This window comes from Antechinus flavipes, chromosome 1 (assembly GCF_016432865.1).
Source record: "Antechinus flavipes isolate AdamAnt ecotype Samford, QLD, Australia chromosome 1, AdamAnt_v2, whole genome shotgun sequence".
In the NCBI taxonomy this organism is placed as follows: domain Eukaryota; kingdom Metazoa; phylum Chordata; class Mammalia; order Dasyuromorphia; family Dasyuridae; genus Antechinus; species Antechinus flavipes.
Window position 1 is genome coordinate 670,371,860 of NC_067398.1, and position 23,749 is coordinate 670,395,608.

At 48.3% G+C, this 23,749-nt stretch overlaps 1 protein-coding gene across 2 annotated transcripts in view; it reads left to right on the plus strand.

The window, feature by feature from the left end:
* EFNA2 (ephrin A2) overlaps window positions 1–23,749 on the plus strand; it is a 152,184-nt gene that overhangs the window by 80,175 nt on the left and 48,260 nt on the right. The window contains exons 3-4 of one of the 2 annotated variants that reach the window (XM_051972181.1): window positions 6,639–6,704; window positions 8,690–12,260. The exons of the other annotated variant lie outside the window; for it this stretch is intronic. Coding sequence (XP_051828141.1) covers window positions 6,639–6,704; window positions 8,690–8,811 — 188 coding nt within the window. The 3' untranslated portion in view covers window positions 8,812–12,260. Of the gene's footprint in view, window positions 1–6,638; window positions 6,705–8,689; window positions 12,261–23,749 lie in introns of those variants that run through there. 2 annotated transcript variants of the gene reach the window in all.

The following is a 23,749-nucleotide window of genomic DNA, read 5'->3' on the forward strand; positions in this document are numbered from 1 at the left end:
GGGACAGCAGAACTGTCCCCTCCCTCACTGTGGATACGGATTCTATGAATTTAGAATAAGATGGAAACAAGGTTTTCTCTTTCTCTTTTTTTTTAAAGAAAAAAAAATTCACATTGTTATTGAGAAGCTAAGGTACAAACAGGAGGGAGAAGATTAGAGATCATTTCCTGCCAAGATTTGTTGAAGGAACTGGGAATGTATGGCCTTGAGCATATGAGAGTTGCAATTGCTCCAAGTAGCAGAAAGGTGGTCATGTAGAGAAGGAAGGAAATAAGCATCTATTAAGTGCATTGTGCTAAGCACTTTACACATATTATCTCATTTTATCCTTACAACAACCCAAATCTAACCAGGAGGTAGATGCTATCCTCGCCATTTTACAGATGAGCAGACTGAGGCAAGTAGCAGTTAAGTGACTTGCTCAAGGTCACACAATTGTGACCTGTATATGGCAGAATTAGAATTCAGGTCTTCTTGATTCCAGGCCTAGAGTTTTGGTCTACTGTGCCACCAAAATTGCCTGATTCACCAAAAAAGGGAATCAGGTTTGTTCTTTTGGGTCTCAAAGGGCAGAATTAGGAGAAATTTTTCTGTGGAAAAAGGAAAGAAAAGAAGGAAGAAAAAAAGGAAAGAAAGAAGGAGGAGGGAAGGAAGGAAGGTGAGAGGAAGAGAAGAAAGGAAGATGGAAGGAAGGTTGGAAAGAAGGAAGATGGAAAGAAGGAAGATGGAATGAAGAAAGGAAAATGGAAGGAAGGAAGAAAGATGGAAGGAAGGATGGAGGAAGGAAAATGGAAGAAAGGAAGGAAGATGGAAGATGGAAGGAAGTTTAGAAAGAATGAATGTGAAAGGGAGAGAGGGAGGGAGGAAAGTTAGAAGATATGAATATGAAAGAGAGGGAGGCAGGGAAGGAGGGAGAAAGGAAAATGGAAGGAAGAAAGGAAGATGAAATGAAGAAAGGAAAATGGAAAGAAGGAAGATGGAAGGAAGGTTAGAAGAATGAATATGAAAGGGAGAGAGGCAACAATGGAGGAATAAAGGAAGGAAAATGGAAAGAAGAAAGGAGGAGGGAAGGAAGAAAGGAAGACAAAAGGAAGGAAGATGGAAGGATAGATGGAGTAATGAAGATTAAAAGGAATGAATATGAAAGGGAGGGAGGCAGGGAGAGAGCAAGGAAGGAAGGAAGCTGGAAGGAAGAAAGGAGGAAAGAAAGAAAATGAAAGGAAGAAAGATGGAAGGAAAAAGGGAGAAAGGAAGGTTAGAAGGAGTGAATGTGAAAGGGAGAGGGGGGGAGGGAGAAAGAAAGGAAAACAGAAGGAAGGTGGGTAGGTTCCTAACATTTAGACCTATCCTAATTTGGCATGGACTCCCTCCCTGCTCCGTGGAGGTCTCCAGACTTGTCTGCTGTGTCACAGTGGCCATTCCTTTCGGTTCATTGGCTTCTGAGAGGCTTCCAACTCTTGAATCCTGGGACTGAGTTTGTTTGGCTCCGGAGGACAGAAATGGAGTAAGGGGAGAAGGTTGGAGAGAGGCCATTCCAACAGTTATTGTTCTATGAGGGTAAGAAAAGCAGTAGAAAAAAGGATAAAAAATAGCCCGCTTGAATTGAATTGGGTCCAGAGTCACGGGAGGTGAAGACCACCATCTTGTCGCCCCTGCTGTTATGCCCTGGGCAGATCTCCTTGGTAGTGTGGTATCAGGACTACAGTTTAAATGGGTATGTGTGTCCGAGGATGGTGAGGGCCCTGGAGGAGAGAATCAGTGACGGGAATGGGGAGGTTTAGGATGGAGAAGAGAAGTGTTGGGAAGACAAAATGCTTACCTTCGAGTGTTTGGAAGGCTGCTTGGCCCCAGAGCGCAGAGCCAGGAGCACTGGAGTTGGGGTGGAGAATGGGAGGTCTTGGTCACTGATGGTCCTTGAGAAAAGACCCGCTGACTTCTCATCATCAGGGCTATTTCCAGGGGGATTCTTGCCCCAGCAGGGGTTAGCTTAGGGGCCCTCACTCTGAGGTTCTGTGAATGGGTTCCTTCCACTAATCAGACTTGCCCATCGAGGAAATGGGCTGCTGAGTAAGTAGTGAGTTTCTCATTGCTGGAGGTACTCAGGAAGAAACCCCTCTCTCCAAGCAGTGGTCAGGAGGAATTCCTGCTTGGGATTAGGAGGCTGAGCTAGAGTTCTTCATTGTCTCCGACCGGGACCAGGGGACAGCTCTCTGGAACAGGAAGCCCCTCGATAGACTCCTTGTGACCACTAATCCTCAGCTGAGGCTTGAGTTTCTCTACCAACCCCTGTATCACTGACCAGGCTCTTTCCAGGGCTGGGGAGGGAAAATGTAGGGATGGAGGACCCCAGTGTTCCAGGACTGGAGAGAGGCAGTCTCGGGTGAGGGTACCTCAACTTTTTAGGGCTGGAGAGCAGTGCTGGGTGAGGGAACCCAGCCTTCCAGGACAAAAGAGGGTCAATGTTACCTGAGATTACCCTAATCTTCCAGGTCTAGAGAGGAGCAGTGTTGGGGGAAGGTACCCTAATCTTCCAGTGCTGAAAAGGTCCAGTGTCAGGCGAGAACATCCCAACCTTCAGAGCTGAAAGGGGCAATATTAGGCAAGGGAAGCCTATTCTTCAGGGGCCCCAAAGGGCCTTTGGCCTCAAGTAAGCTCCTCTCCCCCCCATCTGTGTCTCCGCTCTTCACCTTGACCTAGAAGTTGAGGAACAGATACCATGCAAAGCCTGCGGGGGGAAGAGAATTCCAATTTCCAAGCCAGGGAAGGAGGTAAACGCCCTTTTATTCTTCCCACTAAAGTCAGATTCCTCAAAGGGGCGGAATTTTGAGTGGCAAGTGTGCCCTGAATCCTAAGTAGCTGAGGCCGAGACCGGCCTGCCCGGCCACTCCTGGGTACGTCTGGCTGACATTTTCACACTCCTTGTGATGTCCAACTTACCCTCATGCAATCAAGCCGGGCTTGATGATACCGGGGGCTGCAATCTAAGGGAGGGGGAAAGAGCAGTAATTAAAAACATGCTGCAACCGGGAGGGAGTCTCGGACACTAGCTCCTTTTTACAAAAGTGACATTTTCCGACCCCTCCTGAGAAGTAGAAATTTAATAGAGATTAAGACACCAGATGAAATAGGCTGAAAATGGAGATTTGAGAGCAAAAGGGGGGGAAGGATGATCCAGGGCCCCACATGCCCGGAGAAGCGTTTTATGATTTATGATTTCTCCCAGAAGGAATCACGGAGGCCGGTGGAGGTTTGGGGCTGGAAAGATCTCAGTGGCGGTCTCGTTCAGCCCTCTTACTCGAAGCTGAGGCTCGTGGAGATTCAAGGTCACTCAGCAAGGCAGGGTCAGAGGAAAGGCTTGAGGGCCAGTGATCTGATTCCTGATGGAGCTTTTGGCTCAACTGTTTCATTTGACCAATAGAGAACACCTGAGTTCAAGTATTATCTGAATCAGCCTCCGTTTCCTCATCTATGAAATGAGAGGTTTGGAACCCAATGGCTTCCGAGGACCTTTTCAGCTTTAAATCTGTGGCTCTGGACCTGGGCTCCATTCCCAGCTTTAAATGTGGGTAGCTTATTTCTCTGATCTGAGCCTCGGTTTCCCCACTTGTTCAAGCGAGGGGTTCAGAGAGCCGGGTTTTCCCAAAGGTCCCTGTGCACTGTCAATCTGCTGCTGGCTGGCTGGCTCAGCTCGTGGGCGCTTCATCAAAGGGCAGTTGGATGCCGTTGGCTTTTGTGCTCCGAGATGGTTTCTGATGCCCCGACTCTCCTACACCGGGGGTGGAGATGAGCGTCTGCGGGAGACACAAATGTCGTCTTTGGGGCTCCCGCCGGGCTTCCTGCCGACGCCGCTAACGGAGCTTGAAATTAACAACACATCGGGCTCGGAGAACGCACTTTCCGCCCCAGCCGACCCGAAGCTCCCGGCTCCCGGCACTTAACTGGATGGTGATGAGCCTGGGAAGTCCCCCGGGGAGGGAAAGCCTCATCTGTCACTCAGTCGGGCTGTCATGGGGGCTAGGCTTTATAAGATCTTGGGCAAGTCCCTTCCTCTCTCTGGGCCTCAGTTTCCCCATCTATAAAATGAACATGTTGGATTTGCTGATCTCAAAAGGCCCGTCCACTTCCAATGCTTATAATTTTGATAATTTCTATATATTATTATTTATATGTATATATGTATTATATATATTATGTATATAATAATAATACTATATATTATAGTGGTTCCCCTTTACATTCTTAAAAATTGTTGAAGACCTCCACAAAGAGTTTTTGTTTGCTGTGTATTTTCTCTCTTGTTTTTTATTGTATCGGAAATTACAATAATTTATTATTTTTAGGGAAATGGTTTTGGTCTTAAGGACCTGGGTTTTGTCTCAAGACTACACTTTGAGAAGCATTGAAAAACAGGTCCTATACCACAAGTTCTGTGAGAAAGCAATTTTATAAGTATCATTATCCCCATTTCACAGATAAATAAACCAGTGTTCAAAGTAATTAAATGACTTGCCCCATATCACACAAGTGAGGTAATAAGAATTCAAACTCAATGGAGTTACTCTCCATATTTATTAAGCTTTTATTGGGAGAGCAGAGTGGTGCAGTGGGTAGAGCATTGGATCCAGAGTCAGGAAGAATTGAACTTAGTCCAGTCTTAGACACTAGCAGACTCAGTTTCTTCATCTGTCAGATGAACTAGGGAAGGTAACAGCAAACTACTATAGTATCTTTGCCAAGAAAATCCCAAATGGGGTCAGAAAGAGTCAGGAACGACGAGAAATGATTGAACAAGTGTATCACTGCCAGTGATACACGCTGCCCCCCCAACCCCCCCTAGACCCTGCTGTCGCGGCTATAGGTGGGATTGCTCATGAAGTGCTGGTAGCCGTCCTAGCAAGGTGGCCAGCCTCCTGACCTTTGGTCCTCTCCGGAAGCCCAGACGGGGTGGTTGGGGAGGTATTAATGATGACAAATGGTTGAGTGTTAAAAATACCCAGGAAACTGTCCTTCTCCTGATGGAAAAGGGGAGGAGAAGAGGTGGGGCAGACAAGCTGTTTGATTATTTATTTTTCCAGCTCAGCTGCATCAGCAGGGTCCCCAAAACAGGCTGAGGCCCCTGCTGCTTCCTTCAGTAAACAGCCTGACATGCTCTGTGGGGGAGCAGGAGCCCAGCTGGGCCTGTGGGGCTGCCTGAGGAGGGGCTGGAGAGGAGAGGAGCCGTGTACACAGTAAAGAGCCTTCTCGCCTGGACCAGCTGCCCAGGTCCATCGCTTACTAAAGCGCCTGGTTTTGCAGAAGCTGCCTGGCCGCCTTCAAGCCTCAGGTTCCTCATCTGTAAAATGGGGATATTATATTATACTCCTTATCTCACAGACTCCATTGAAAGGAGCATAATAATTAGCAATAGCTAGCATTTATGTACTGTAACACTTTAAAGTTTGAAAAATGTTTTATATATATGTATTTCCTCTGGCCCCTTGAGAGAGGTACTATTATTATTCCCAAGTCCCTGAGACTCAGTCAACTTTTTCAGGAGTCACACAGTTCATTTGTATCTGAGCTGGGATTTGTTCTAGCTCTGGGGTCTGTTCTTTCTCTGTATCAAGCCGATACAGGAGATGAAATGCCAGGTAGATAGATAAGGACCCACGGGAGGAATGCTTGCGGCCAAAGCGGGATCTAGACAGGCCACTCCTAGAATTATGAAATAGCAGAGATCACTATTAGCTAGATCATTGGCAGGGTCACATCCCACCCCTTCATGACTCTCACTCTTAAGGAGCGCTGCTCTCGTGGACTTGGCAAGCCAAACCAGATGGAAGCGGTCTCCGGGAGGCCCATCCTCTTGTGAAGGGAAAGGCTGAGAAACAAGACGGCTTTGTCCTCCTTCTCTGGCGGCAACTGGGGCTCCCCTGTCCTGGATGTCCTGGGCCTCCTTCCATGGTTTGAGGCCAGGCCGCAATGACAGAACAAGACCTCGTCTGTGGAGAAAAAAAGCCTAGTTGGGGAAGGGGGGTTCTGGATTTGCTAGTTCTACTCAGCTGGGTAACTTCCTCCCTCTGAATCTCAGTTTCCCTATCTGCAAAATGGAGGAATTGACCTAGAGAGCCTCTAAGGTGCTCCCTTCAATTCTAGATCAGTGATCCTTTGATGTTCTAGTCATTCAGCAAGAAGTTATAAAGTACCTACTATGAGCTTGGTGCTGATAGAGATAAAAGGTTAGATAAGCTCAGTTCTTACCCTCCTGGAGATCAGTCTGAGAGAGAGACCCGGCTTATTTACCTTTTACAATATACATAATAGTCAGTGGGGAGGAGGCGGTGGCATTGGTGCTGGGCTTTTAAAGATGGGCATGTTTTCACTTAATCAAAGAGAGGGTCGGGATGGCATCCCTGGCAGAGGGAACAATGTAGGCAAAAGTCCCAAAGCAGGACTTTGCAGATGGACCTCGGTTTACAGTGGGGCTCCAGTACTTAGGGTATGACTGTACGTCTGCAGCAGGTTGTGAGGCGCTGACAGAATTGCCCGTTCTTTGGACGTAAGGGATCTTGTCTGATCCTAGGCTGCCCCTCCTAGTCAGACCTCATGTCGGCCCTCACTAAGTCTGTAACCGCCTCCTCTTCCTTTTCCCTCCGTAGCTGCCACTCCCTCCAACACAGTGGACAGGACTTGTTTAAAACTGAAGGTTTACGTGAAGCCGACAAGTAAGTCCAGCATCTGGCCTGGGAGGGACGGGGCGCTGGTGCTGAGCACACACTTGGTTTCTTCTCTTTCTGATGGGGACTGGGCTAGGAGGGCTGGGCCAGGATGGTTGGACCAAGGGGACTGGGCCAGGACGCTTAGGCCAGGGGGACTGGGCTAGGAGGGCTGGGCCAGGATGCTTAGGCCAGGGGGACTGGGCCAGGATGGTTAGGCCAGGGGGACTGGGCTAGGAGGGCTGGGCCAGGACGCTTAGGCCAGGGGGACTGGGCCAGGACGGTTAGGCCAGGGGGACTGGGCTAGGAGGGCTGGGCCAGGATAGTTAGGCCAGGGGGACTGGGCTAGGAGGACTGGGCCAGGATGGTTGGGCCAAGGGGACTGGGCCAGGACGCTTAGGCCAGGGGGACTGGGCTAGGAGGGCTGGGCCAGGACAGTTAGGCCAGGGGGACTGGGCCAGGACGGTTAGGCCAGGGGGACTAGGCTAGGAGGGCTGGGCCAGGACAGTTAGGCCAGGGGGACTGGGCTAGGAGGACTGGGCCAGGATGGTTGGGCCAAGGGGACTGGGCCAGGACGCTTAGGCCAGGGGGACTGGGCTAGGAGGGCTGGGCCAGGACAGTTAGGCCAGGGGGACTGGGCCAGGATGGTTAGGCCAGGGGGACTGGGCCAGGATGGTTAAGCCAGAGAGACTGGGCTAGGAGGGCTGGGCCAGGGCTGGGCTGGAAGGACTGGGCCCTGTGCAGAATCTGTCACTGACTCACTGTGGGAGGGACATAGGGCTTCAGTTTCCCTCTTTGTACAATGAGGGGTTTGATCTGGAAGGCTTTTATGCTCTGCCATTTTGTGAGACTTGGAAAAAACCAGGAGAAATGAGCTGTTTTCTCCTGAGAAGATGCTCTCTCTCTCCACTTCTTTCTCTGTGTCTGTCTCCCCATCTTTTTGTCTGGTTCCTTCTTTTTCTTTCTCTTCCCTTTTTGTCTCTTTCTTCTCTCTGTCTCTCTAACTCAGCCTCTACTTCTATTTCTGTATCTGCCCCTGTCTCTCTCCCCTCCCATCCTTTCTCCTCCCCTTTCTCTCTCTCTCAGTATCTGACTTTTTCTCTCTCTTTGTATCTCTCTTCTCTCTGTCTTCCCCACTTTCCATTTTCTCTCTCTTATGTTTGTCTCCCAATTCCCTTTGTCTCTCCTTTCTTTCTTCTCTTTCTCTATCCTCTCTTTCTTTCCATTTTCTGTTTTTGTCTCTCCTCCCTTTCTCCTTTCTCTCTGTCTCTGTTTTTATTTCTTCTTTCCCCTTTTTTTCTTTCTCCCCTTTCCCCCTGTCTCTTTCCTCTTTCTGTCTCCTTTCTTTCTTTCCACTTTCTCTCTGTTTTTGTCTCTCTTCCCTTTCTCCTTTGTTTCTTTTTCTATCTCTTCTTTCCCCTTTCTCTCTCCCCTTTTTCTCAGTTTCTCTTTCTGCTTACTCTTTCTTTCCACTTTCTCTGTTTTTCTCTCCTCCCTTTCTCCTTTCTCTCTGTCTTTTTCTATTTCTTTTTTCCCTTCTTTCTCTCTTTATCTCTCCCCTTTTTCTCTGTCTCTCCACTCTGTCCCTCTTCTCTTTCTGTTCTCTCTCTTTCTTTCCTTTTTAAAAATCTGTTTCTTTCTTTCCCTTTCTTTTCCTTTGCTCTGTATGTCTCTGTATTGTTTCTGTTTCTCCTCCTTTTCTCTCTCTTTTCTTTCTGTCTTTCTTCTCCCTCTCTCTGGCCAGCGAGTCTGTGTTAGGAGTCAAGCTGAGGTTTAGCCAGGGCTGGATGGGAGTAAGGGGTCCTTGTCAGGACCTGGGGCAGGTTGACGGTCAGAGGTCAGTACTGGACCTGGACTGGGTTAGGGTTTGTTGGTGCTAGAATCCGGATGACAGCTGGGCTTAAAGGTGGTGTCAGCTCCCTGACTTGGGAAAGAACAAGGGGAGTCTCTATTCCCTTTCCCCCCCGACATGACCTGTGCCTTTCTCCCAACAGACGATTCTCTGTACGAGTCTCCAGAGCCCATCTTCACCAGCAATAACTCCTGCAGCAGCCTCAGGGTGTCCCAGCTATTCCTCTCTGTGGTGCCCGTCTTTTGGACCATCTTCACCTCTTAGCCCCTCGGCCCTCCCGCCACCAGGCACCGCGGGATCGGCATGGTTCTAGGTGGAGCCAGGGAAGACAGAGGGATCCCTAGGGGGATGGGGGGCAGCCCTGCTGTTTCCCTTACTCCTTTGCCACCTGTTCAGAAACGCCCCTCAGCCCCTGTCTGCCCCTCCTTCAGGAGGAAGGCCCTGGAGCCGCCAAGCCAGACTTCCACCTTGGGGACCACACAGAGAGGACTGAGGAGGAAGCAGATGGTGTCTGCCAGGGACTGAGTTCATGGCCGCCCAGGAAGGTGACCTCAAATCCTTGAAGGTTTAGGCTCTAGGGAGCCTCTCCGGGGCAGTAACAGCTGCTCCCCAACCCTGGGGCATGGGAACGAGAGCTGCTTGTAGACCAAATAGAGAACGTCCTTCTTGTTTCGATTTGGTGCTGTCATCCCTTCCTCCCTGACCCTCAGACCTCTGACCTCCCCAGGGGACCTTCCTAGAGATAGAAGAGGCTGCCATTGGACCGGGATGGTCATCGCCACCCAAACTGCTGCTCCTCCTTTCCCCCTCCACGTCGCCCCACCGAGAAGACGGCAGGCAAGCTGTCATTTCAGAAGGCCCAGAGACAGCAGGGGGCTGGGGATGGGGGGTGGGGGTAGACCCATCCCCTTTGGTTCTAGCCCTTTCCTGCCCATCTCCTTGCTCTCAATTCACTCTCTAGCCCTTGTCTTCCCACCAGACTAAATGCTGCCTGGACAGAGCTGAGTGAAGACTTTTGTCCCTGAGATCACTGGGGACCCCACGCCCTCGGGGTGAGGGGTCAGAGATGCTCTTGGCCCATGGGTTCAGGAGTGGATGCCTGGGGTGGAGGAGGGAGCTGGGGAACATCTGCTAGGAAGAGACTAAGCTCAGTACCGTGACCCATAGGGCCATTAGAAGGTCCAGTTAAAGACTTCTTCGGGATATGTGGACATGGAAAGGGGATGAGAGACCGGCACCGGCCACCTTAGCCACTTGCTGATGACTGGGGGGGGTCGGGGAGAGAAGGGGTAGAAATACCTCTCAATTCTTTTTTTTAGTGTATTTTCATTGTTTTATTTGAGACTCAAGTTTTTAATTTATTCTACCACCTCACATCCCCTGATTCAATGAAGACTTTGGGGAAGAAAATAGGGGTCCCTAATTGTGGGGCTAGGCCCACAATCCTGATCTCCCCAATTGCCTTCCTTTTCCCAGCCTCTATTCATCACTTCTCTCTTCTGTGCTCCATCGAAACACCCAAATATACCCAGAGTCCACAGCTCTGGGAAGCTCCAGGCTTCCTGGCCCACCTCCTTTTCACTATGGGCTTTCCCCAGGGGTCCTTCCATCCCTGGCTTTATCCTCCCTTCATATCTGAGCAAATAAAGTCACGGCTCTCTCAGTGGACCATCTGGGATCTCCTAGATCTGAGCTCTAGGACGGGTTGGGTTTGTTCCTTTTTTGAGGGGGCACAGGGTAAAGGTAGAAGTAGCCCTTGGGGCCACGCACATTGGTACATTTTGAGAGAGATAGTGCCCCTTGTTATCTCAGTGCCCTCCTCCTCCCCCTCTGGGAGCCAAGAGTCTGAGTCAAGAGCCTGGAAGGGAGAGGGAGTGATGAGGAGCTCTTTGGTACCAGGAGAAGGGGTTGCACTGACTCAGATCCCCCCTGCCCCTGGGGGCCTTTGGAGAAGGCTCTAGGAGGGCCTTTCTATGAAAAAACTAACCCTCACTATCCTCTCTGGAGGAGACACAGCCTCCTACCCATTCCTCACCCTGGCTCTGCCTCTCTTTCCAGCTTTTAACCTGGTATGGGCTGGAGTCTCCCCCAGGTCCCAGAGGGAAAAGCTTACAAGTCCCTCCACTAGGCCGCATTTCAGCATTCCTCCTCTGCTCGCCATTGGAGCAGGGCCTTCTATTAAGGACCCTGTTTCTTCCTTCTTCTTTCCTTCCTTCCTTCCTTCCTTCTTTTTTCCTTCCTTCCTTTCTTTCTTTTTTTTTTTTTTTTGCAAATGCAAATGAATCTGCCGATTTCTATTGCTTCAAGTAATCTGTCTCTGAGGAAGGGAGCAGACGTTATATTTCTGTAAATAGAGCCCGCAGGTATATACTGTGATTTATTTTTAATGCAATGCTGAGAATGAACTCGGTGGAGGTCTCTCTCTCTCTCTCTTTCTCTCTGTCTCTGTCTCTGTCTCTCTGTCTCTTTCTGCCTTTCTCTCTCTCCTTCCCTCCCTCCCTCCCTTCCTTCTCCCTTCTTTCCTCCTTTCCTCTCTCTCTTTTCCTCCTCCTCCTCCTTTTCCTTCTTCTTCTCTTCTTCCTATTTTTCTATCCCCCTCTCTCCCTCCCTTCCCTCTTCCCTCCTTTTCTCTATTTTTCTCCTTTCTCTCTTCCTCTCCCTCTTTCTTTCTTACTCCTCCTTGTTCCCTCCTTTTCCCTCCTCTTCCTGTTCTCCCCCTCCCCTCTTCTTCCCCCTTGCCCTCCTCTTCCTCTTTTTCTCTTTCTCTTCTTCCCTCTCAAACTCTATCTCTCTGCATCCTCTGTCCCTTCCTCCCCTTCTCTCTCCTTCTTTCTATTCTTCTCATTCTCTCTCTCTCTCTCTCTCCTTCCCTCCCTTCCTTCCCCATTCCCTCTCTCTCCCTCTCTTCTTCTCTCCCTCTCCTTCTCCTCTTCTTCCTCCTTCTCCTCTCTCTCTCTTTCTCTCTCTGTCTCTGTCTGTCTGTCTGTCTGTCTGTCTCTTATTCTCTTTCTCTCTCTGTCTCTCTCTTTCTCTTTCTCTCTCTCTCTCCCTCTCCCCTTCTCTTCCTCCTTCCCTCCCTCCCTCTCTCCCTGCCTCCTTCTTTCTCCTCTCTCTCTGTTTCTCTCTCTCTCTCCTCATCCCTTCCTCCTTCCCCCCACTCCACTTTCCTTTCCTCTATCTCTCTTCCTTTTTCAGGGGTCGGGGCGGGTTTAGAGTAGAAGCTATAACTTGCAATAAGCTCATTTTGTCCGTCGGAGTTTCTCTTCCATCTGTGACCCCCCCCCCCATAACAGTTTCTAAGAAAAACCGACAGACAAAAAAATAAAAAAAAATCCTTCAGACATTTTAATGGAGTAAACACATTTATACAGATTTCATATTTCTATCTTCCTTTCCTTAATCTGTGTTTTATATATATTATATATATATATTGTGTATATCAATCACGAGGCCCTGAGGACACAGTGAGAGGATAAATTTGGAAGGAGAATTGAGGGGAAATGGTTTCCCCCTGCCATGTAATGGTTTGCCGGGTGTGCCCTGCCCCACCCCTTGTGCTGGTGGTCTCGGTCGTAGTTGAACATCCTCCTCGGTTCCCCTCCGCCTCTTCCTCCAGCCCATTGTGCAGGATCTCCCCTTCCTGGCCCCTCCCCCCCATCGCCACCCAACTTTGGAATCTGTATTTTTTTATAATAAAATAAAAATAAACCTTGTGGGATTTGAGTGTTTCAGAGTCCCTGTTGCCCCCTTCCTCTTCCTCATCCTGCCTTTAATCTTTGCAGCAGAAATTTTCAGGGGACTCTGGGTACAGACCCCCAACAGTGTTTTAATGTTGACATACACTATCTCATTTGATCCTCACAACAAACCTGACAGGTAGCAGATGCCATTTTTACCCCCATTTTACAGATGAAGAAACTAAGTCTCAAGCAGTTTCTGCCTAGGTACACACAGCTAATATATATTTGATGTGGAATTTGAATCTCGGTCCTGCCGATTCCAAGGCAAGATGCTGTCTGCTCTTGCCAAGCTGACTCCAACTTAGGGCTTCTTAACCTTTTCGTGTGTCCTGGACCCCCTTTGACAGCTTAATGAAGCCTGGAGACCCTTTATTACAATAATGTTTTTAAATGCATAAAAGAAAATGTGATTACAAAGGAAATCAATTATATTAAAATACAGTTATCCAATATTAAAAGAAAACAAGTTCATGGGCTCCAGATTAAGAATCCCTTCTTTAGTTATATTTTAGGGATAAGGGTGCATATCCTAGACAGAAACCATTAGAAAAGGCTGACTCTTCTAGCATCTTCCCCTCAATTAATAATAGTTAGAATTATATTAATATAATAATTATAATAATAACATGTTATTCTGGTGCTTTTGAGGTTTACAAAGCATTTAACAGCCCTGTGGTGGTAGAAGGAGAATTATTGCTTCTATTTTTCAGATGCACAGGATTTGAACTCTAACCTTGTGGCTTATGGCAAATTTCCCACTCTAATTAGACATTCCTTCACCTTACTCCATATCTACCATCATTCTAAGTCTTTTCCTTCCTTTACCCTCCCATATGCTTTTAATATTTCCCAGTAAGATTAGAATTCTAAAAAGTCTAAGAAATAGTTACCTTGGGGGCAGCTATGGTACAGTAAATAGAGCACCAGCCCTGAAGTCATGAGGACCCCAGTTCAAATCTGACCTCAGACACTTAAGGCATCCTATGTGACCCTGGACAAGTCACTTAACTCCAACTGCCTCAGCAAAAAAAAAAAAAAAAAAAAAAATTAGAAATAGTTACCTCACTGCAATCTATTCAAGTACTGGATGACCAGGTGCTGTCCAATAATCCAGGAAAGAGACAAAAACCTGTCCCTTCCCTCAAGGAATTTATATTCTATTTTGGAGCGGGGTGACTTGGGGAGGGGAGCGAGGGACTGAGTTGGGAAACAATACACCTTGGTAGGTAAATAAAAATACATACTAATTATTTGGGGGTTAGGGAGGAGCCCTAACATGTAGCCCAGGCTTCTTAAACTTTTTTCACTCCACCGCTTCTGAGAAATTTTTATGAGACCCTGAACATATGGGTTTATGAACTACACATACAAATCAAACGTTTACTGATAACAAAACAAAATTTCATGAACCCCAATTCAGCTGCGGGAACTTCATTTCGGGTCAAGCCCCACAGTTTAAGAAGCTTTAATTTGGAGGAAGAGGAAGGATTTTATGTAGGAAGTAAAGTTTTGAAGGGAGCTAGGATCCTCCAGGGGAGGAGGTGAGGAAGAACACTGCAGACATAGGACACAACCTCTACAAAACCTTGGTGGTGGGAGATTGAAATATCATACAAGAGGAACAAGAAGATGACCGGTTTGACTGGAAATGAAAACACAAGCAGGGGAGTGATGTGGAATCAGCTTTAAAAAATAGGTCGCAGCCAGATTGTGACAGGCATTAAATGTTAAATATATTTATATTGGATTTGGTCTAGAAGATTGGAAATGTTACCTTGTATTTTTATAATTTAATTTCATTCCATTCAGGGATATTTATCACCCTTCCCTGATGAGTCTCTTTTCTTGTTAGATGTTAGGTAGGAGAAGTTAAGGTCCCCAGGGGAGCAGCAACTGGAGGATCATTGATGAATGGGGCAGGGGTGAAAACGATAATAACACTAATCCAGCTCACACCCTCGATGCAAAGATGTCCTGGCCAGAGGTCTGCTCTGCTCTCTCTTCTCCCTCTATACCGCTTGGCTGATAATCTCATCAACCTCTTCCCCCATCCAAGCTGCCACCAAAGCCATCGATTTCACCTTGGCAACATTTCCTTTTTTAAAGTATTATTATTATTATTTTTATTGAAGCTTTTTTATTTTCGAAACATACCGAGGATAATTTTTCACCATTGATCCTCTCAAAACCTTGTGTTCCAATTTCCCCCTCTTTCGCCCACGCTCGCTCCCTGATGGCAAGTAATCCAATATAACATTTCCCTTCTTTTTTTGACACAGCCACCCCTCTAGTGCACACCCTCATCATCAAGGAGTGTAGGAATATCCTGCGGGGGGGGTCTGTCTGCCCCAAGTCTCCCCCCATTTCAAAGCATCCTCCATTCAGCTCCAAGTGATGTTCCTAAAACTCCAACTGTGTCACTCTCCTCCTGAGTAAACTCTCAGTGGCTCCCTATTGCCCTTAGGAGCAAATATAAAATGTTCTGTATGGCATTCAAAGTTCTTCATAACCTGGCCCCCTGACCTTTCCAGTCTTTTTACATCTTACTCCTGACATATATTCTTGGGTTAAGAGACAATGGCCTGGTTCCACCAATAATACCCTCCGTCTCTCCGTTCTAGGTATCGTCTCTGGCTGTCCCCCCGTCCCTGACGTGCTCTCCCTCCTCTCTGAGAACTGATCTCCTTGGCTTCCTTTAAGTTCCAACTAAAAGACTAAATCCTTCCCTAGGACCTTTAATTCCAGGGCCTTCCCTCTATTTCTTCTTTCCCATCCATCTTGTAGGGAGCTTGCCCCTTGTCTCCCCACACTGGATTGTAAGTTCCTTGAAGGCAGACTTTGTTTTGCTGCTTTCTGTATCCCCAGTGCTTAGCACTGTGCCTGGCATATAGTAGGTGCTTAATAAATGTTTATCGATTCATCGATAATATTTAGCATTTACATAGCATTATGTGCCAGGCACTGTGCTAAGCTGTTACAATTATTATCTCTCAGTGGATCCCTGGGAGGTTGGTGCTATTATTATCCCCATTTTACAAATAAAAAAACTGAGGGAGAGATGAAGTGACTTGCTAATAAGGATGCTGGATTTGAACCCAGGGCGCTATCCATGGTGTCAACTACATGCTCCGATATAATAGACATTTCTCCTTATAAAGAAACATGGTCTAAGCCCCAGGATAGAGGAAAACCTGAGTTCAAGGCTTACCAGCTCCTCTGACCACAAGGGAAATCATTTGACCTCTGACTTTTTCCTGTAAAATGTTTGCAATCACACATACAACATGATGAGGTGGATTTGGGCCAGGGGACGGCTCCCGTGACCCCCTCCTCATACCCTCCTGTCCAGCAGATCCAGGAGCGGCTCGCTTGGGCCTAGTCCTGTTCCCCAAAGCCACGTGCCGAGGGGCTTTCCCAGGATGTTCTGAGTCTTGTGAAAGGAAACCTCTCTGCAGGACTAGCAGCCCCGGCCCCCCCTCCCAAGAGATTCCCCTCACGTGTGTTGGACGCGCTTTGTCCCACAACGAGGTAGACCCAGGGGTGGACAAGAATCGTCCTGATGATGGAGAACAATGGGAGGCCTGCTTCTGTCTGAACTCCCAGAACCAACGCTGGGGACATAGTAGCCATTTAATAAGTGCTTACCGGGTGAGTGCTTGTGTTCTTAAATTTGCAAATCCCTTGTTCTCTGGTGATCCTCCCACCATAGTCATTGTCATCGGTGGCCCTTATCCAAGCTGGAAGGGACTGAGCCTTGCCCTGGGCTGCAGTCCGGTCCCAGGACTGGGCACTAAGCATTTCTCTAACCCTCTCCACCGGTCACTAGGAGTTTGGGCGACTGGGCGGCCCCTCCCTGTCCCGCTGCTGGAGACTTTGCCCAGAAGGTTCAGTGCAGAAAGATAAACTGAGGCCCCAAGGCAATGATGGGCCGGAGAGCCCCCAGCCCTCCAGCTCCCCTCCTTGCCCCCAGCCCACTCCGTGCCACGGGTTCTTGTTTAATTAAATCCTCATCCTCTGCGCCCCCCCCCACATCCCCAGTCAGTGTGTGTGTGCACGCGTGTGTGCCCGTGTGAGGGTGACTATGTACTTGGGTTCATTGCCTGGGTTTATTGCATATTTCAGCTTAATTAGCAGAATGGGAACAATCCGCTCTTAATTAATTCGGGCCTAATACGCTGGAGCCGAGCCTCCCAAGTTTTCCGTGAGAGGGGGAGAGACTCATTTTGCTTTTTAATGAGGGCTGCGGACGTGGAGAGACGGGTGAGCCCTGGGTATCCCAGAGAGCCTTGGGTCAGCCCTTTCCTCTTTCTCACGACCAACTTTGGCCTGGCTTCTCCCTCGCTGAATTTTAAAGTCTTCCTCTGAGAATCATGGAAACGTAGACTCGGGACAATGGAGTCCTGGATTCAAAATAATAAAAATCCTACAAACAGAATTCTTAAATCCTGAATTTTACCTATGTTTGATCTCACTGGATCACGAGCTTTGAAAAGTTCCATTTTACAGATGAAGAAAGTGAGGATATAAAATGCTCAATGATTTGTCCAGGGTCACACAGCCACTGGTTGTCTAGACTCGAGAAAAAATAGATTCCTGACCTTGGAATTCTGTTCTGAGGGAGGAGAGGGGAGTCTAGAAGGCGGCTTTCCAAGGAAGCAAGCAAACTGGGGCGTGAGTGGGTTCCAGGCTCTGCTTGGTATCCCCCGTGTTTTGCACATTGCTTGGCACCTAGGAGGCTCTGAATACTCCCGGACTGACTGACTGACTGTATGAGTCCATTGTGTTATAGCAACTGAAAAAGCAGACGGAGCCTTAGGCTGAATGAATGAAAGCAGAGCTTCTAGGGCCAAAGAGGTAACAGTCTATGTTTGTTCTCTGCCCTGGTCACACCCCGAGTGGAGAAGGGTGTAGGAGAATATCTGGCTTTAGGATACCTCCCAGTTCTGGGACTGTGTCCTGAAGGAACTCTCCCGGCTGGATTGGGAGTGAGGAAGCCCTGACTTGGAATTCTGCTTCAGACATTTACTAATTGTGCGACCCTGGGAAAATCACTTAGCTGCTACGTGCCTCAGTTTCCCCACTTGTAAAATAGAGATAATAGCAATACGTACCACATAAGGTGGTTGTGAGAATGAAACGCAGTTAGATGCAAGGCATTTTGCAAACCTTAAAGAACTAAATAAGTACTACCCCTTCCTATTATTCTAAGGGCCTTCCCAGCCCTGACACCCTGTATTCTAAGGGACTTCCTAGCTCCAACATCTTGTGTTCTAAGGGCCCTCCCAGCTCTGACTTCCTGGGTTCTAAGGGCCCTCCCAGCTCCAACATCTTGTGTTCTAAGGGCCCTCCCAGCTCTGATATCCTGGGTTCTAAGGGCCCTCCCAGCCCTGATATCCTGGGTTCTAAGGGCCTTTGCAGCCTGACATCTTGAGTTCTAAGGGCTCTCCCAGCTCTGACATTCTATGTTGTAATGATTTTTCTAACTCTTCTATTCTATGTTTTAAGGTCCTTCCTAATCTGATTTCTGGTACTCTGAGCAGCTGTCTGGGTTTTTGGATCCGAAGGCCAGACAGGGCCATTCCCAGGGCTCTCTGTCTGCTCAGGTCCCTTGGGCTATGAAAGGCCGTGAAAGGCTTTGCTCCCTTGCCCTGGACTGTCCACTGAAGCTCCAGCGTCTGTGAGGGTTGATCCCGCCAAAGCAGAGGGTGGACAGGGGCCTGGATGGAGTTTCCAACCTGCCACACGTATTGCTCCTGAGCCTGGCCTCTGAGGAGACAGGGCCCGACCTTGGGGGGGCAGGGAGGGCCTCCTGCCCAAGCTGCTCTGACCATCCTGGGCCAGAAGCAGCTTCCGCCCCCTTGGCATGCCTGAGGGTGACAAGCAGCCCCGGAGAGCAGGGGAACAGCAGGTCCTCACCTCCATGACCAGCTGGCAAAGTACATTTCCATACAGGACCCCTAGGGGCACCCACTGCACCCCCCTCTCCTTGCCCAGGGCAAGGGGGCAGAGCAGGGACTGCTGGGGTGGAAAAGAACAGGAGATTGGGAGGGAATGGCCATGGGCCCATTCCAGCTCAGCCGACTGGGCAGTCTTGACAAGCTCCTTCTCCTCTCTAAGCGAGTCTCAGCTCCCTCCTCTGGAAAACTCTGGGATCCAGAGTGGGGGTTCTTAACCTTCTGTGTCCCGGACCCTTTTGGTGAAGGTTGGCTCTGTGGCCACTCTCAGAATCATGGAGAAAACAGAATAATGATTATATAGGACACCAATTCTACTGAAATCCAGAGTCAAAAAGTCACAAAGAACAAGTTAGGAACTGCGGACAGAGGTCTGATGTGCTGCTTTTCCCATTCTTCCCATTCTTTCTCCACCATTGTCTGCTTTATAATCCGAGGCACATCCTACTCCTGACATTGTAAGTTCTGTACTGTTCTCCCATGTACTGGGTTCCATGCCTGACATCCTGAGTTCTAAGGGCCCTCCCAGCTCTGACCTCCTGGGTTCTAAAGGCCCTCTCAGCCTCGATATTCTGTGTTCTAAAATCCTTCCAATTCTGACATTCTGGGTTCTAAAGACCCTCTCAGTTCTGATGTCTTATGTTTGGACCTCCCAGCTCTGACATTCCATGTTCTAAGGGCCCTCTCACCTCTGATATTCTGTGTTCTGAGACCCTTTCAGCCCCGACAGTCTATGTTCTAAGGGTTCTCCCAGCTCCTACATTCTGGGTTCTAAGAATCCTTCCCGCTCTGGCGTTCTGGGTTCTAAAGCCCCTCCCAGTTATGGCATCTTGGTTCTGAGGTCACTTCTTGCTTTAGAGTAGCATTTATATTTGATTCTGATTGAAGGGAGGGATGTCCCTAGAGTGATTCAGTATATGCAGTTCACAAGATGTGAAAGGTACTCTCTGGATCTCAGTTTCTTCTTAAGTAAAATAGAGAAGTGCCTTGGCTAAGGGCCCACAGAAACCTGTGAGTCAGGATTCCAATTCAAGACCTGAAGGGCTTGTCACCAGTGGGTAAGTAGGGAGAGGGATGCCTAAGTTAGCAACTGCGGTCCCTGATGGGTTATAGTGCAGGGCAGATTCTCCCTCTAGAAGGAAAGTAAGAACCTCGGGAGTCTCCTCTAGCCCCCTTTTATTATCAGATCCACTAATTATCTGCCTAGAAGGCACAGGGGCCTATCATTTGGAGACAAGAAGCAGGCCTGGAGTCAGGGCCATGGGCAGGGAGAAGAGTGAGCCTGGAGGGAGGGGGATTTTGGCATTTCCACATCCTCACTGGGTCCTAGAGTTTGGGGAGAGGGTATTCCTGCTGTCGTTGGCAGGTGAACTTGGTGATCGGCCCCCTGGGAGAGCAGGAGCTGATCAAGGGCTTACCCAGGTCTCCACTCGGCTCTCCGTCTTCCCCTAATTGACCTGGTGTCCCTGGTGAGGGAATCCGTCTGCCAGCTCCACCGGGCCACCTGTCCTATTAGCCATTGATGGAAAGCACTGGTAATGATGGCCCATCTCTCCTAGGAGGGTCAGTCTGAGGCCAGACACACCACACTCACAGCCCGGATTAGATAACAGGAAACTCTGGTTCTATTCTGGGCTCTGTTCCCTGATTGACCCAAGATCTAGACCCTCCCCTTCTTGGACCTGGATTCCCTTATTTGTCAAATGAGGGTCTTGGATTAAATGGTTCATTTCTTTCCTATGCTTGGTGAGGATCCTCCCAGGGAAGCTCCCCATACTTAACCGGCCCACTCCTCTCCCTAACATTCTCACCTTACTGTCCCTGAGCTTCCTGGGCAAAGTAACAGCAAATGTGCCTTCAGATCACCTTCTCCGGGGTAATGGGAAGCCATGGCAGGGCTGGTAGGGGCTGGGGAATTGGGGCTGCGCAGACAGAGGAGAAGCTCACCTAAAAAGGGGGTGGGAAGGGGGAAGGAGAAAGCGTTATCTGACAATTTCCTACTTAAACTAAGCAGGTAACTTATTCTTGGTATCTAAGTGCTAAACTCAGGTTTGTTTCTCCGCCCCCCCCCCCAGGTTTCCCTATAAATTTTGGTGCTCTGGAATAAGATCCTGATTGTCTCACCTTAGTTACTACTCTGTTTGAGGGAGTTGGGAGGGAAGGAGAAACAGACAGGCAGAAACAAAGATACAGGGAGAATGAATGAACATGGGTACCCAACTCTGCCTCTGTTTTGCACCTAGTCTCCCCATCCCCAGTGATTTCAGAGACTTGAGAACTAATTTCCATAAAGTTTTGTCCCCTGTTTTCTTCCTGCTGGTTTTGACAGTGCCTCCGGTCTTACCTGACTCCATGGAGGGTTCAGAAGTCAAATATCCCACCTTTCTTCTGGGGCCTGACTCTAAACAGAATAGTTGGACTCCCAGAGCAGGAATTGCTCATGTAGTCCTCAGCACGAAGGCTTCTTCTTGACGATTTTAAAAGGTTGCTACCCTGTCCCTCTCTAGCTTCCTTCTTCCTCCAGGTTCTTTACCCTCAGCCCCCAGCTTTCCAGTTCTCCTTCCCTCTCTCCCTTCCTTCTCCCCCAGGATTCCAGCTATAGTCCCATCTGGTCCAGTCTCCCTGCTCCTAAGAGCTAATGTTTCCCATATATTACCTCATTTGAGAATTATAACAACTTAGGCATGGTGATACTGTTAAGGTTCAGAAGGGACCCCAAAGGTTGGGACCCCGGATTGGTATCACGACGTGTCTCAAAAGAATTTGCAGCCTTGAACCCATTTCCAAGTCAAGGGGCAAACTTTATTGTGATTGTGGCCCCAGTTGAAGCTGGCTGAGTTCTAGAAGAACCCAAGGGAAAGAACACAAATTTATCAGTTCGTGTCCCTGATATGCTAATTTTATGGCTTACAGGTAGGTTTGAGCAGTGCTCTATTCATTCTTGTCTCAGGAAGTTGATTATCACTGACCACAGATTATCTGACAGTCAGTAATGTTTGTAGGACTATTCTAAGGCCAGAAGACTTTAGAATCATCGACAGACAGATTGTTAGAACAATAACTTTCTAAGATCAAAGCGCCTCGGGATCCCTAATATATCTAATATAAAGTCTAAGGGAAGAAATATTATTATATTTCTAGGCCAGAAGATTTTTACAATCATCAACTGACAGCTCGTTAGAACAATAGCAGGCTAAGGTCAGGGAGCCTCAGGATCCCTAAATTATCTTCCTTAAAGTCTAAGGAAAGAAATATTATTATATTCCTAAACCAGAAGATTTTTACAATCATTGACGGACAGATTGTTAGAATCTGAGGGGGACCTCAGGATCACGGATTCTAAAGCCAGAAGATTTTAGAATCATTGACATATTATTAAAACAGAAGCACTCTAAGGTGGAGGGGGGAACTCCTTACTGCTATTTCCCCTAGAAGGCACATACTCTATCAAAAATAAAGGTATTTCTGAATCCAATTCTCCTTGTGCAACAAGAGAACTGTTCGGTTCTGCACACATATATTGTATCTAGGATATACTGTAACCTATTTAACATGTAAAGGACTGCTTGCCATCTGGGGGAGGGGGTGGAGGGAGGGAGGGGAAAAATCGGAACAGACTCGAGTGCAAGGGATAATGTTGTAAAAAAAAAATTACCCTCGCATGGGTTCTGTCAATAAAAAGTTATTATAAAATAAAAAAAATACTAAAGGTATTATGATCCCTGGTTTACAAATAAGGCAGCGAAGTATCAGAGAAGTTAAGTCACTTGCCTAGAGTCACACAGCTAACACAGGTTAGAAGCTGGATTGAAGACTCGGCTGTGATTTTGCTCCAATTCTGCTGCCCCATGCTTCTCAGACTCCTCAGGCTTCTCCTTCCTTCCTCCTTCTATTTGGGGTCCTTTCCCCTCTGGGCCTGAAACTTATCTGAGCCTGAACTAATGAGTTCTGTATCTTCCTTCCCAAGTAACCCCGGGGCCCTTTGGAAACAATGACTTGTTCACAGACGCGTCAGTGGGGTACAATTTTAGGCAGAGGCGGAAGCTAATCCGGAGGGGAATCTGGGCATCCTTGGGAGCAGCTCACTTGGAGGAAGACGGCTATATGGGGTGAGGGACGGAGGGGGCTCTCTCTGCCTTCCTGATGCCATTCCCTTGGCACCCTCAGAGTGGGCTCTCAAGCCCCATCCTTCTCCTGCAGGCCCGGCTTCCTGGCACCCTCCTGAGCCCCGAGCCCCAAGGGGCCATCCATAATTCAGTATCCCCAGCCCCAGGCAGACACTTTGCACTTAGATAGTTCTTGTCCCCAGGGAGCCCTGAGCCCCCACTTCTCGGGAGAAGATCCTGCCACAGCGTGTTAGCTCACTCCGGAATCCTCAGCCCTGGTACTTTGGGGGCAAGGAAGGCGGCAGCTTTGGGCAATACGGCTGGTAAAGGGGGAGGAGGTGGGCAGGGGAGACCGGCTTCTGGGCTGGTAGTCAGCCTGGCCTAAAGGAAGGAGAGCCAGTGGGGGAAGGGTGGGATAGGGAAGGGTAGATGCTATGGGATGGGGTGGAGGTAAAGTGAAATAAGGTAGACTAAAGTCAGCTGGGGACCTGAACATAGACTGTTAAACAAAAGATCTGCCTCCCAATCCTTCTTAGTGAAAGGATGTTCCATTGAAGCAACATTGATAGAATGTTCCAAAGAAAAGAGCCCCAGATTTAGAGCAGACCACGGACAGGTGTCTTAATTACTTAATTACTATCCTGTCTGAGAGAGTTGGGGGGAAGGAGAAACAGAGACAGAGAGGCAGAAACAGAGACACAGGGAGAGTGAGTCTGACAGGTACTTAAACTGATTATTCTTGGTAATTAAGTGCTAAGCTCAGTTTGGTTTTCCTCCGAGATTTCTCTCTAAATTTTGGTGTCCTGGTGTAAAGTCCCACCCTAAGGTACTATTCTATTTGAGGGAGTTGGGGCGGTGGGGAGGAGAAACAGAGACCGAGGCAGAAAAAAAGGCACAGGGAGAGTGAGTGAACATGGCTACCCAACTCTGCCTCTGTTTTGCATCTCACCTCCCCATTCAGTGATTTCAGAGACTTAAGAACTAATTTCCACAAAGTATCATCCCCGATTTTTTTCCTGCTAATTTTGACACCATTTGAGCAGGGAGTGGTCTTACCTGACACGTTCTCATTTTCCTCATCTGTACCATAAAAGGACTTGTATGAAATGAAGTTTAAGGTTTTTCCAGGTCTATAAAACCCACCTTCACTTAAATCCAACTCACTTGCACGTCGTGATATCACTTTCCTGATGTCCTCTTAGAGAAGGACATTTGAACAACGTGGCTGGCCCTACAGGGTTGTGCTCTCTGCAGTAGAGAGACAACAACAGTAACCCTGTGACCTGGGCCTGAGTCTGTTCCTGTGGGAGAATAACTTAATTTCTTTCTTTTTTTTATAACAATTTCTTTGGCTGTCAAAAAAGTTCCAGAGTTATTGGGGACTTCAGTGAATTGCATGTTA